The 14525-nt window shown below is 38.4% G+C and overlaps 1 protein-coding gene across 2 annotated transcripts in view; it reads left to right on the forward strand.

Annotated features, from left to right (window-relative positions):
- Window positions 1-14525, forward strand: part of LOC124644273 (ATP-citrate synthase) — a 59784-nt gene that overhangs the window by 22608 nt on the left and 22651 nt on the right. For both annotated transcript variants that reach the window (XM_047183538.1, XM_047183537.1), the window contains exon 2: window positions 13990-14108. In XM_047183538.1, the coding sequence (XP_047039494.1) occupies window positions 14059-14108 (50 nt within the window). In that variant the 5' untranslated portion in view covers window positions 13990-14058. The remainder of the gene's footprint in view (window positions 1-13989; window positions 14109-14525) is intronic.

The raw sequence follows: 14525 nt of genomic DNA on the forward strand, positions 1-14525 counted from the left end.
TTGAAATTTCATCATCTGCCAAATTTTCCTCAACTACATATGTATAAGGATCGGGTTACAGTGTCACTGGATGCAGCTGAATACCGAATTTGATAAGACTGGTGATCTGACTTTCTGGCTACTGACTACCTGTAACGACTGCCAAAGATTTTAAAATGACAGCCAGAACCTACAGTAAATCTGAACGTGAAAGTTAATAGTGAACGTTTGTTCTTAGAAAGCTGACGTTCACGTTGTAGGTGTGCTTCACCCTGAATATATTCTTCTTTATACTTAAAAGAAATAATTACAATTACTTTTTCTTGAACACTGTGTCTGGAGAGTGGCGTATGCTAGTCGATTTTGACCTTTTGACATTCGTTTGACGTTGCCTTCCACGATACTCCACGTCGACCGATTGAATATATTATGTGCCATTAGGCTTGTTATACGCTTTAGATTTGTCGTAAACAATAAAATGTATGGGTAATATGCTCGATTTGATTTTTATGAAATGTGAAATTGGAAGTAAAAGTCACTTTTGCCTGCTTTTTATGACAACCTTTTTCTTCTATCTTGTAACGAATTTCCGCGTTTTGAATGTTATTGGTGTTATTTTCTTTATCAACTTGTATGTCTGTTTTCCCGCTGTTGTGCCCGTGTCCCGTGGCAATTACTACCCGTACCCGGATAATATGTAGCTTATGTTACTCGGGAAGAGTATAGTGCTCCAGCAGTGAAAGAATTTTTCAAATCGATTCAATAGTTTCAAAACATTAGTGATATAATATACACCAACCACATAAACGTCAGTTTTCTTAAAACTGTTTACTATGATTATTCAAGTTCAATTGTCAAAGTAAACAGTTGTTTTATGAAATTCGAACGTTTATGTAGTCGGTGAAATTGGCCTGAGTCTGCTTCGCATTACCAGGCCATGACTTATTCGTCATGCTGATGATGACCCCTGTCCAATTGATGTGGGAATTCCTAGAAATGTACACATTGGTGTCAATGCACATGATGATTTATACGATGTTCACTGTTAGCTATTTCTACCGTTTTCTCATGAAATCTGTAAATCATAATCCTCTTGCCATTCCCCAATTTTTCTTGGAGCCGACGCTGCATGTTTTATTCTTCCATCTTCTGCCTGAACTTCCTCCCTAGATTCCAATATTTTTTTCGGAGTTATTTCACAATTTGAGGCATCACCAGGAGCCTTAGAGTCAGTCAGAAAGTAGTAGTAGTAATTTGCAATGTACTCGTCTATTTACATGTATGTAAAGCAAGATATTTGGCTTTATAAGTGAAAACCCCAGTGGGACCTACTTGGGCCAAAACCTGCCGGGGCCTCAGCATTGTTCGCGCGAGTTCCCTGGCCTTGGTAAGTACATAAAGAGCTTAAGAAAGAACATGGCGGGTTTTAGTTAGTAAGTGTCAGACACTCCCTCACGTTGCACCCACATTTGTTGACTTCACAACAAAAATGATAACTAACGCCCGACCACGGCGCGGCGCCTGACCCATACAAAAAATGAGTGTTTCAATGAGGACGAATATGTGTACGTACGGGTGAAACTGCACATAAAAACCTAATCTATACTAATATTATAAAGCTGAAGAGTTTGTTTGTTTGTTTGAACGCGCTAACCTCAGGAACTACTGGTCCGATTTGAAAATTTATTTCAGTGTTAGATAGCCCATTTATCGAGGAAGGCTATATACTTTTTATCCCGGTACGGGAAGTAGTTCCCACGGGATGCGGGTGAAACCGCTGGCAGAAGCTAGTATTTACATAAGAAGCGAATCGATCTGACGTGTGTTAACCTAATTATTCACCCGGCAACAACGTCAAATGACGTCACACACAATTTTCATTAACTTTATCAATATCAATGAACTCGAAACAAATAAATGTGATTGTCGCTGATTCCGAGTTTCGTAATTATAAGACGTCTGAAATAAAGAGTTGTATGCTACATCACATCATTTGAATATTACACCTTCATTCATTTTGTCGGATAATAACGTTTACTATTGCGTAAGCGAGCGCGTTTATAATACGACCAAGCGCCGATGACAGCCTTTACTAAATAAGCAATTCTAAAGTTAATGCTACGTAATTAAGTTGTATGATCATTTAAACATCCTTGGCAGTCGTTACGGGTAGTCAGAAGCCAGTAAGTCCGACACCAGTCTTACCAAGGGGTATTTTGTTGCCCGGGTAACTGGATTGAGAAGGCCAGATAGGCAGTCGCTCCTAACACTGGTACTCAGCTGCATGCGGTTAGACTGGAAGCCGACCCCAACATAGTTGGGAAAAGGCTCGGAGATGATGATGATAATTTACGCATCGAGAAAGTTAACCTGCAAAACTGACATTAGGTACTCTGCTTGCGACTAATCGCTCGCAGGTTGGCAGCACGCCTTATAATAAACATTCTTGCATGGATTTACATAGAAATATTACTTTGAGTGGAAGATATTCAATAATAACAATGACACGGATTTTAACTTTTAGTTTTTTTACGTTTGCTTTCACTAGTATTTGATCTGGGTTTGCCTGTGATTCAAATGTTTTAATGTGTTATTATGTCTAAAGATACAAATATAAAAAACTTTGAAGAATGTATAAAATTTTGAAAGAATTTTGTATCTGTATTTGGACTTGTTAGAAAAAAGAAAAATTGTAATAATTATGCGAGTATTTATAAAAGAAAACTTTCCTGCCAAAGTTATTTTCTAAACTTAAATGTACTTAAAAAAGGATTCATAATGGATTGAGTAGTAATTTTAATATTTTTTGTACAAACAAATATATTATCTAATCAGTGGACTAGCTGGATAGTTTTAATGAGTTGGTGAAAATTGAAAGTAAAATACATAATATGTTTTGACTCGTTCCATCCATCACGGAAAATGACAAAAGATTATTATTTTAGTGAGTTGCACAATCACCATCATCATTCTGCCCTTATACCAATTATATTTGGAGTCGGCGCAGCATGTTTTCTTCTTTTAAATTCATAATATATTCGGACCTTAATATACTGCAATTTGTTTTGGCATAAGTTTTACAGCCGGCCGCCTGCCTGACGCTAACCCTCCTTTTTTTTTGAACGACGTCAAAAATCATCAAATGCTTCAGACTCTTACTGACTAAAAACCGTCGTGTTCCGTCGTAAGCCTTTTATGTACCATGGCCGCGGTAACTCTTTCGAACAATCCCGCAACCCCGGCAGACCTTAGCCCTGTTGGGCCCCGCTGGGGTTGCTGAAATCTCTTGGAGGAGCGCGTGGAATAACGCGCGCCGCCGACACTGGGAATGCTATTGAGGTGGTTTGACCGCCACCTTGCGGGTAGCCCAAAGTGCTGGTGGAATGCTCTAGGCCTTAGCTCCCTTAGTCGCCTCTTACGACACCCACGGGAGAGAGATGGGGAGGTCCTATTCTGATCGGTGAAGGGCGGGCGTTTTGGGGGCTGTCTTTTGTGGATTTGACGTTCAAAAAGTGCTTATTTTCAGCCTACTTTGAATAAATGACTTTTGATGTTGATTGATCTGAGAAGGTCACGGAAAATGACAAAAGATTATTATTTTCATGAGTTGCACAATAAAATCCTGTAATTACTTATTATTCAAATGACCATAGATACTGTTTTTATCTATATTTATTTTATTATGTACCATTATCATGATGAATGTTTCATGTAATTGCCGATAGGATTATGATATTGAATTGATTTTTTTATTTTTATGTACGTCAATTTGGGTTAGGGGGAAACTCGCCCCTGGGCTGCAGCCCAGATTACACGGTATAATAACAGTCGGGAAAACTGGTCCGAATGTGCGGGCCAGATTACTATGTGAAAAAAATGACGTAGGTAAATCGACCCATTGGGACTTAATTTCATAAAATCCGGTAGTTGTGAAATTTTTCACAGCTCAAAATCGTCAAGAGGCATAAAAACTTAGAACTTTTTCATAACTTTTGCCGATAACATTAATGTCAATATATTATGTCATGTCTCCAATGTCAATTGAAGTTGCATACAAATCTATTTAATTTAAATTTTTATCTACGGGGAAAGAAAAAAAGGAAAACAGGCAAGGTAAGATTAAAAAAAAACGAAAACAAAGTACTGCAATGTTACGTAAAAAAAAACATTTTACCTACAGTTATAATTTACAATAAATATTTTCTCTTTTAGAAATGGAAAATTTGCCTTCCACTAGTAAGGGCGATGATTTTAAAATCATCCCTTCACAGAGAGGCGGAAGTATTCTCATAAAAAATGGCTACAGGTATACTGTAAGACGCGTTAATTTAAATGGGCATAAGGTTTGGCGATGCGTAAATAGAAAATAGAATAATTATCAAGGAAGAAGACCATAAATGCCAGCAAAATGAAACAGGAAATGAAATTAAAATACGAATTAATGAAGCAATAGAAAGAGCAAAAAATGAACTGACACCTATACCCTCCATCTATGCAGAAGTTTTGGAAGAGTACAACAATTCTGGACTGAATTTAATTGCCAAAATACCAAAATACGACAATATAAAAAAAACTTTATATAAATACAGAGATCAGCAACTGAAGACTACAAAAACACGTTTTTTAAATTTAAAAACAGTAGTTATACCTGGGAAATTTACGCAGTTCTTGCTGGCGAATTTCGCAGAAAAAGGATGCCGTATACTATTATTTTCTACACCTGAAGCCAAACAAACATTACGACTGGCTAAACATGTATTCTGTGACGGTACATTCAAGTGTGCAACACCACCATTTCTTCAACTTTATTGTATACAGGTCGACATGGGCAGTACAACCGAAAAAAAGTCCATTATCCCAGTGTGCTATGCTTTACTTCCTGACAAAAAACAATATACATACACAATTCTATTTGAACTAATCAAAAGCCAAATTCCAGAATTTTCGCCTGAATCGTTTACCACAGACTATGAAGTTAGTGCAATGATGGCCATAAAAACTGTATTTCCTAATGTGAATTTACTGGGATGTTTATTTCATTTTGTAAGAGCCTTGTGGAGGAGAGCCGATAACTTAGGTATGAAAAAATCGTAAGATCATGCGATCTCACGTAAAGTGGTGCATTGCCTTAGCTTTTCTACCTAAGGAATATGTACTAGACGGTTGGCCTTATGTCCGCGAAGAATGTGATAAGGAAGAGTGCACACTTAAATTTAACGACTACTTTTATAATACATGGTTAAAAGAAACTTCTTTCTTTTCCGATAAATGGTGTTTTTTTAACGTTCATCACAGAACAAATAATGCCAATGAATCCTGGAATGGACGATTCAACAAAAAAATTCAGTCCAAGCCGAACTTGGCACTTTTATTATAGTTCGGCCATTCAGAGAATGCGTTCCTGACACGTCGCGATTGAACTGACGACGTAACTTTGCAATGGCGTTGCAGTTACGATAAAAATATTTTTGCTGGTTGTTTACCGTTTTAACAATTGAGGAGCATTAAAACAACATTATTATATCAATAATCAATGAATGTAGTTACGTCGTCAGTTCAATCGCGACGTGTCAGGAACGCATTCTCTGAATGGCCGAACTATAGGAAAGCTATACAAGGACGCGAGTTATTATTTTGGACTGTATAAAAATCAAGGATTTATTAGCCAAGTAAAAATGGATACCATAAGAATTCATGAAAAAAGAACAAAGAGCGTTCGTGAAATGATGGAACAGAATATTACTCTTGGGCATTGCATTGAAAAATTGTTAAGTTGTTAATCTCTACTTATTTTTTTTTTGTTGATAATATTTTCGATAAAAGTTATGAAAAAGTTCTAAGTTTTTATGCCTCTTGACGATTTTGAGCTGTGAAAAATTTCACAACTACCGGATTTTATGAAATTAAGTCCCAATGGGTCGATTTACCTACGTCATTTTTTTCACATAGTAATCTGGCCCGCACATTCGGACCAGTTTTCCCGACTGTTATTATACCGTGTAATCTGGGCTGCCGCCCAGGGGCGAGTTTCCCCTTAACCCGTCAATTTGTGACAAGACAGTTTTGGGTACTATGTGTCTGAAATCAGCAACCCACATTGAGCAAGCGTGGTGATTAATGCTCAATCTTTCTCCGTGTGAGAGGAGGCCGCAGCCCAGCAGTGGGACGATAAAAAAGGCTGTAACAGTATGTGTCTCTGCAGCATTATAGCACTATGAGTCTGTAGTAATTAAGAGTGCAATGCGACAAAGTTAAGACTGGCTTCTTAGCAAGCTTTTAAGGAACTGTTTTGCGAAACCGTGCATCGGAGAGCACGTTAATGTCGGTCCTGCGCCTGATCTCTCTCCGGTCGTGTCGGATTGCCGTCCCATCGGACTCTGAGAGTGAAGGAATAGAGAGTGCACCTGTGTCTGCGCAAATGCTCGTGCACTATAATATGTCCTGCGCAGCTGGCATGTTAACAGCCGCCGTGGCCGAAATTGGGCCTTGTCAAAATTGGTATTATGAAGAGGAGTATTTTTTTCCCTAATCAAGAAAGATATAAAACACAAATATCACAGTTCTTTCTCCCCATTACCATTCAAATGACTTCATTAAGTTATTAGAGTAAATTATAGCGAACTGTCCTTGTTTCTTATCGCTCTTTAGTCACAATGACCATATGTAGGACATAGGCGGTCAAGTTCAAGGATGTGTGACGTTATATGACGGTTTATGATGTCATAATTTATGACGGTATATGACGTCATGATTATGTAGATGAGTGAAGGTTAATGTTATGTTTTATGTGGTTGTTGATCTATGAGAATATTTGATCCTTAAATTGGATCGAGTCCCGTGGCAACTACTGTCCGTATCGAAGTACGGTCTATGTTACCCAGGGACAGTGTACCTTCCGACCAGTTTCGGAGCCTTTAGGGAACAGTAAAATAGAAAAATAAATCCTTTTTATAATATTTCAGATTAGATCAGAAAATATTAAATTTATTATGATCCTGAAGGGGTTCTACTACCACAAGAACAAGCTACATTTACTTTTATCGACCGAAACCGCGAGCGGAAGCTAGTGTTATATAATGACTGGTAAACCATGACTCATTTAAGACCTACACGCCCGTCTAAGTAAATATCTGTCTGCTTAGCTATGGTGTGATAAAAACTGCGATCCGAAATGGGGTCATTATCCTCTAACTCTACGTAGTGAACGAATAACCGCAAAATTGCGAAAAATCACCGTCTAGTTATGTGTAGACAGAAATAGTGGAAAAACAGCTGTTTTTAAAGTATCCCTCGTGTTATGGATTCATTTTTAACCGAATTCCCAAAAAGGAAGAGGTTCTCAATTCGGAAGTTTATATCTTTTTGGGGGATAAAAGTGATTGAATGAATATGCCGTGAGAGCGAAGAGCATATCTCTATTAATAAGACTTCGCAGTCCGTCTGTCATGAACTTTTCACAGACATACATAAAGTATCAAAGTTTTTTAAAAACCAGAATAAAGTAAATATTTTAGCCGATTTTTGGCCGTTTCAAAGATGATGGAACAGAACTCTTAGTGCACGAGTACGACTTGCACTTGCCCGGTTTTTTTCGATACTTACCTACCTATCTTTACCTATTGCTGTAATAATAATTACCATGACGATGAGTATATCTTACCTTAATATGCCTTTTTATCATTACTATCGTATAAATACGCCTATCTTAAGACAGATAGCAACCAAATAAGCCTAAATATAGGCTAGATTAGCTATATGAGTCAGCTCATTAGCAAGAAAGTGCTCTATAAGAAATGAATCAGTAATAACATAATTACTAGCTTAGTTGGTGATTATTTTTATTACGTTATAATGGGCTTGAGAACTTGCGGCTAAGTCAAAGCCGCGCGATCGTTCGATCGATCATAAGGTTAAGCAACGATTGGCGCGGTCGGTCTGTTAATGGGTGACCATCTTATCATAACGAGTTCTTCCGTGTTTCGGAAGGCACGATAAGCTGGTGGGTCCCGGCTGTCATCTGAACATCTTTAGCAGTAGTCAGGTAGTCAAAAGCCTGAAGAAGAAGCCCGTTTTTCCCATTGGGTCATCATCCGAGCCTTTTCCCAACTATGTTGGAGTCAGCTTCCAGTCTAACCAGATGTAGCTGAGTACCAGTGTTTTACAAGGAGCGACTGCCCTATCTGACCTCCTCAACCCAGTTACCCGGGCAACCCAATACCCCTTGGTTAGACTGGTGCCAGACTGGCTTCTGACTACCCGTAACGACTGCCAGACTTCAAGATATGTACAAGAAAAGTCTGTCACTAATGACATGATTGAATTCCCACATAAAAATAGCCTTATAATTTAATTAGTCTTGCTTAAGAACATTGTAATCGTAATAAGTATGTAGCTGAATGAACAATGCCTTATGCTTGTAACACCTTTTAGTAATTTTCACACCGATTTTATGGATTCAATGACACTGAAAAGTGGTTGTTATTAAATTCTTAATATTCCTCTAATTATGTGGTTAATTTAAAAATATTATTTAGTTTTTTTTTTGTCTTTATAATCACGAAAAATAAAAAAAAAAGTACTTTTAACTTTTCTGCCCTTGAGAGGTCAGTTTAAAACCTCTCAAGAAACTGTAAAACTTCCGATAAAAATATCCGAGATCTATTTTGATAAATACTTCTTATTCCATATCTATTGTAAATGTTATTTATTTCGTGAATTACCTAGGAATGCAATAAAAGTCAAACCATTTTCCTTCTCTTAATTTCATGAAAACACGACGAGTATTTAATCAATTTATATTACAGAACGTCTTAATGCAGTAACTTTACCAAGCTAAACATTAACAAATATAGCCATAAAATTCTCAAACAAATAAAAAGATCATTGTACTCCAAACAGCGTCGCTCTTGAAGCAAAACTTGCTATACCACCTCTATGCAGACCTACCTCAGCTGATTTTACCCGATGACGTACAGTGAGTAAGATCGGATCACGCCATCGTACCACGCGGATCGACCAATCAGGACGCGACTAGAAAACCGCTGTCCAATTGGAAGAATTTTTGTGAAGCGCGGACGCAGGCGGCGTGATTCGAAATTCAAGTTTTTTGCTTTTTTTTGGTTTTGTTTTTTTTTTTTTAGTTTAAAATTGGAATGTTAATTTGCTGTTTTCGTGGGTCGTTCGTCGTTTCGCCCCACAAGCGATTGGCACCGCGGTGCCAATCGACGAAGTACAGTTTTTGAATGGGTCGATTGGCACCACAGTTTTGGTTTTTGTTTTATTCGGGGCGAATGGCCCAAGGTATCTTAAGCATAGGTCGATTCGCACCACGCAGTAAAACATTTGGTTAACTCATTTCAAATATCGTCAATTCCAATTATTTATTTGTACAGTCGATACGAAAATCGACATCATCTACCAGGAGAGCAGAAGTGTAAATGTGAGTGAATTGTGTAAAACTCTAGGAATATTAACAGTTGGGAAAACTCGGCCTGAAAAGCACGGGCCAGATTACCATGAGAAGAAAGTAACGTAGGTAAATTGACCCACTGAAATGCTTTTCCTGAAATCTGGTAGTTGTGAAAATTTTCACAGCTCAAAATCGTCAGGAGGCCAAAAGACTTAGATCTTTTTCATAATTTTCATCAAAAATATTATAAGCAAAATACTTGGTCTAGAATAATGGACTCTTAATATAAACTTTGTTACTACTGTGTGAAAAATGTGTTTTTTTTTTTTTTTTATATTTACGTTTTGCATCAAAATTGAGATTATTTTAACTTTCTTATATTGGGTACTAGGAGTTCAGCATTTTAGACAAATTCATCCTCATCCTCCGAACCTTTTTCCCAACTATGTTGGGGTCGGCTTCCAGTCTAACCGGATGTATCTGAGTACCAGTGCTTTATAAGGAGCGTCTGCCCTATCTGACCCCCCCCAACCCAGTTACCCGGGCAACCCTTTGGTTAGACTGGTGTCAGAATTACTGGCTTCCGACAACCCGAACATTAGAGAAAGTAATTTATGCGAACTTCGAAAATATTCTGACTAATTAGCTGTTCCACCCGCTTCAAATATAGTGGTCGTTGATTACGAACGTGATACATGCACTGTATTTTAATAAATTCTTTTGCCTTGAATATATTATAGTTACACATACATACATACATACATACATACATACATACATACATAGTATACATGTCGACTAGCGAAAACTAGTCGACATGTGTATTCTGCCCATCCTAACCTACGGCGCTCAGACTTGGTCTTTGACCGAATCTCAGAAGTCCAGGCTAAAAGTATGCCAAAGAAGCATGGAGCGTAGCCTGCTCAGCATACGGCTTAGCGACCGGATACGCAACACCATGATCCGGTCCAAGACGGGCATAGTCGATGTGAGCAATAAGTCTGCAAAGTTGAAGTGGGATTGGGCGGGTCACATCTGTCGAATGCACCCGGACAAGTGGGCCAATATCACCACAAAGTGGATCCCGGAGGATGGAAGGCGACCGAGAGGGAGACCAAGGAAACGCTGGAAGGAAGACTTGGACAGCTTCCTCTCGGACTGGCCTCAAGCAGCGATGGATAGAGAAAAGTGGAAGGCTTTGGGGGAGGCCTTTGCCCAGCAGTGGGACAGCATAGGCTAATTAAAAATAAAAAAAAAATATTATAGTTAATAAGAACCACTACTTAGCGAGATCTGACAATAATTGATTTTGATATTGAGTTGTGTAGCAGTGTCGTCTTGCTCCCTTAAACGGCACTGCTTGTGGTAGCGTCGGCGGTCGGGTTGCCTCCCTTCCTCAAAAATGTGCGAGGGGGGCGATGGCTGATCCTCGCGTTAAGCTCGTGAACAGGTGCTGCTTGTGGTGCCTGGTCGTCTTACTGACAATATAAGTAGTAATTATGTAAACTCATTTATATATATATGTTATGGACCATGTGATTAATTCGGGCATTATTTATAATGCCCGAGCATTATGAATAATGTCTAGCATTATCGGGCCAAATGATTAATAACTATCTTAACTTCATTATTTATCACATTGCACGGGCATTATTATATTGCTACATGACAGTTGGGCAATTTGATAATAAAGCTAGATTTTATGCGGTGCGAGGGTGGCAGTTGTTCTAATAAATAAATTCTGTTACTCGCTACATATTTTATGATTATTGTTTCGAAAATTATATGTTCTTTTTTAATGGGAAATTATAAGTCTAACCACAAAATTATTTATTGGACAATTGTCATCTAATTTACTCACTCGGCATCGATTTTCTTGATCACATTTTTCTTCGCTCGTTTTTTGATGGTAGAATTTAATTTGGATTCAAAACATTGTATTAAAAATTGAAGTCAGTGACGAAAACGAATCGCTGCAAACCCGACTCCACGTAGTCTTGTCTGCCCTACCCCTAGAGTGCAATTCAAAACCGCGTAGGCGCAGAGGGGCGAGGCGGCCTGCGAGCTGAGGCGCAGGTAGTTTTAACGCTCGCCGACGCGGCTGAGGCTGGCCGGCTCAGCCGGCCAGCAAGCCGAAGCTGCGGTGGTGAGCGTGAAAACCATCTGCGACGATAAGCTCGCATGGGACCGCCGGAGCCCCGCAGCGCCGGAGCCGTGACAGAAGCCATGCTTGCTGCATGTTGCATGCTTACTTCCATGCTGTGTGGTTTAATATTTAGTTTAAGTTAAATGTCAATAATAATAAAAAAATGAAATTAAATATGTTTATATTACTTTGCCCAAAAGGTCACGGGCAATATGTATAGTGCCCGGTCAATTTGTTTATTTGAATAATTATTATCAAATTGCACTCTCATATTGCGCATTTTTCATAATGACCGGGCATTATGTATACTGCCCAATTTATCACTTGGTCCATAACATATATATTTTTACGTTCCTGGCTGAGTGGTCTAATTTACTATATTCGTTTCATCCATGTTGTACATTATAGCACATGTAGGTGGGCACTCCGTTATATTCTATTATAAATAATTGGAGGCTATTTTTCTTTTCATTAAATTCATTACGCTTGAGTTAGTTAAGGTATGTAGAGGCTGCATATTGTATAATGTAATACATATTGCACACAAATGTATATATAATAAATTGTTGAAAGGTTCTTCTAACCTACAGACGGACATGTGTTGCTGGGGAGTTTGTTGCTCCACTTCTTCTTCCCAGCAAAAACATAGTTTTTGTATGAAAATTATGAAAAAGATCTAAGTCTTTTTGCCTCCTGAGAATTTTGAGCTGTGAAAAATTTCACAACTACCAGATTTCATGAAATTAAGTCCTAATGGGTGCTTAACTTCGAAAATATTCTGAATAACTAGCTTAAGCCCTCTTAAGCTAGTTATTTATTCAGAATATTTTTATCAAGTATTTTTTTATATTTACTTCAAGTATTTTATGCTGTCCTGGTACATCGTAAGATGAAACTCAGATACAAAAATGCATTTTTTTCGGTTTTGAAGTATGGATAAAACTTCAGTAGGTAATGATACTACACGGAAAATGTTATAATAAAAACTGCTTATCTCCTCTGACTACAATCACAATTTCAAAAAAAGGACTGTTTCATATTGTGGGGCGAATCGACCCATTCCAAATGTGTAGTTCGTCGATTGGCACCGCGGGGCGAATCGACCCATTCAAAAATTGTACTTCGTCGATTGGCACCGCGGTGCCAATCGCTTGTGGGGCGAAACGACGAACGACCCGTTTTCGTTGTCAAAAAGTTTTGATTTCTAGACTGTAGTGCGCGGAAGTTAGATAACTTTTTTTGGAAAAATGATAAAGTGCAAGCTTGAATGAAGTTACGAAACTCGTTGTGAGGATTTTAACGTGACTTTTCCTTGTTCTGAATAGCGAATAAAATATATCTTAAACAGTCATGTTATCATACTTCCTGAACAGGGCTTTGCCGTCGAAATATGTTATTATAAACAAATATACAGGGGATTTCAATAACCTACTTATCCTTTGATTTGCTTACTAGAGATAGGACTTTATAGATTTGACATTTACTCGCATGGGGCTCATGTATTTCTATGTTGAAGTTCGCAGTTAATTCTTGTAGTTCTATGTAACTTAGTGCAAGTGTATATCGTGTATATGTGCAAGTGTACTCTACCTTTTGCTCTCGACACTATACGCATTGACGGAGCCGGACATATAAAAGGACCTTCTTTTGCAATGACATATTATATTAACAAGGATATGTTCTGTATATATGTGCCCTTCAGATTTTTCTCAGAAATCTTACTTCCTTACTACGATTATAAATGCGAAAGTAATTTGACTGTCTGACGCGCTTTCACGCAAAACTGACCGATGTCAATGAAAGGTACACAGATGGCCTAGAGCCTGAGAAAGGCCATAGGCTACTTTTTACCAGATTGTGGGAAGTAGCTTCTTCGAGAGTAAAACCGCTCACAGAATCTAGTTACATATAAAAGGTACTTTCTGAAAGGTATACCTAACAGTCTGAATTGATTTAATGGTTCTATTTTTAGAACGGAATGTGACCACATGACATTCATAGGAGGACTTTTCATTAATATTTATTATCTAGTTTAGTCTGTTTTTCAACACGGGCTCTCTAAAGACGCGTTTTGGAAGCTCTCTGCCACCTGCAACTGCCGAACGCACTTGCCGTGACAGCATAAAATTGGTCGATATCTGAGGGCAACTGCTTGTACTGCTGCCGTTTTAATCCAAAACGGTTTCATGTAAATACATACAAACAATTTGTAAAACACTGGTACTCTGCTGCATCCGGTTAGACTGGAAGCCGACCCCAACATAGCTGGGTAAAGGCTCGGGGGATGATGGACATACAGACCTGTAGTGCAGCTGTCGCCGATTTCAGACAGTCGCAGCACGTGCGGTCGGCAGATTGTTTTTAAAACGTACCTTTACACCTCTTTACTCCCTCAAAAAGTACCTACCTATATTTTTTAATATGAAATGAATTGGTCCTTTTCTCTTGTCCACAGCTAAACTTGTCATCCATATGACGTGGGCCGCACCGACACATTGACAGCTGAACACACACACATATAAACATGTCGTCTAAAGCTATATACGAGGCGACCGGCAAGGACCTCATTAATAGGTAAGTTTACCTTCAACTACAACTTTCAGGTAAAGGCGAAAGTCCTCAACATGAGCCTTTTTTACAGTCCCACTGCAGGATCACTTCTAAAGAAATACTCAATACTTTTATTGCTTTCCACATGTATTCTTAGGTGGTAATAGTCATAAATAGTTCAAATGGTTCACCCTGTTGGGCACAGCAAAATAAGTGATTTAGGAGAGAGGAAGCTCTAGAAAAATCGCCACGCTTGCACAAGGTGGACTGGTTATTTCATACCTAAATATCCAGTTTCCTCGAGTTGATGTTTTCTTCACGTTCAATATTGACTATATTGTAGTCCAAGATACAGTTATGGAGATTTCAATCAGCTATCTATCTGCTGTTTTGACACGAGATAGAATTTTGACATTCACCCCGTACCAGTAAACATCCACT

The sequence above is a fragment of the Helicoverpa zea genome, chromosome 29 (assembly GCF_022581195.2).
Source record: "Helicoverpa zea isolate HzStark_Cry1AcR chromosome 29, ilHelZeax1.1, whole genome shotgun sequence".
Lineage (NCBI taxonomy): Eukaryota > Metazoa > Arthropoda > Insecta > Lepidoptera > Noctuidae > Helicoverpa > Helicoverpa zea.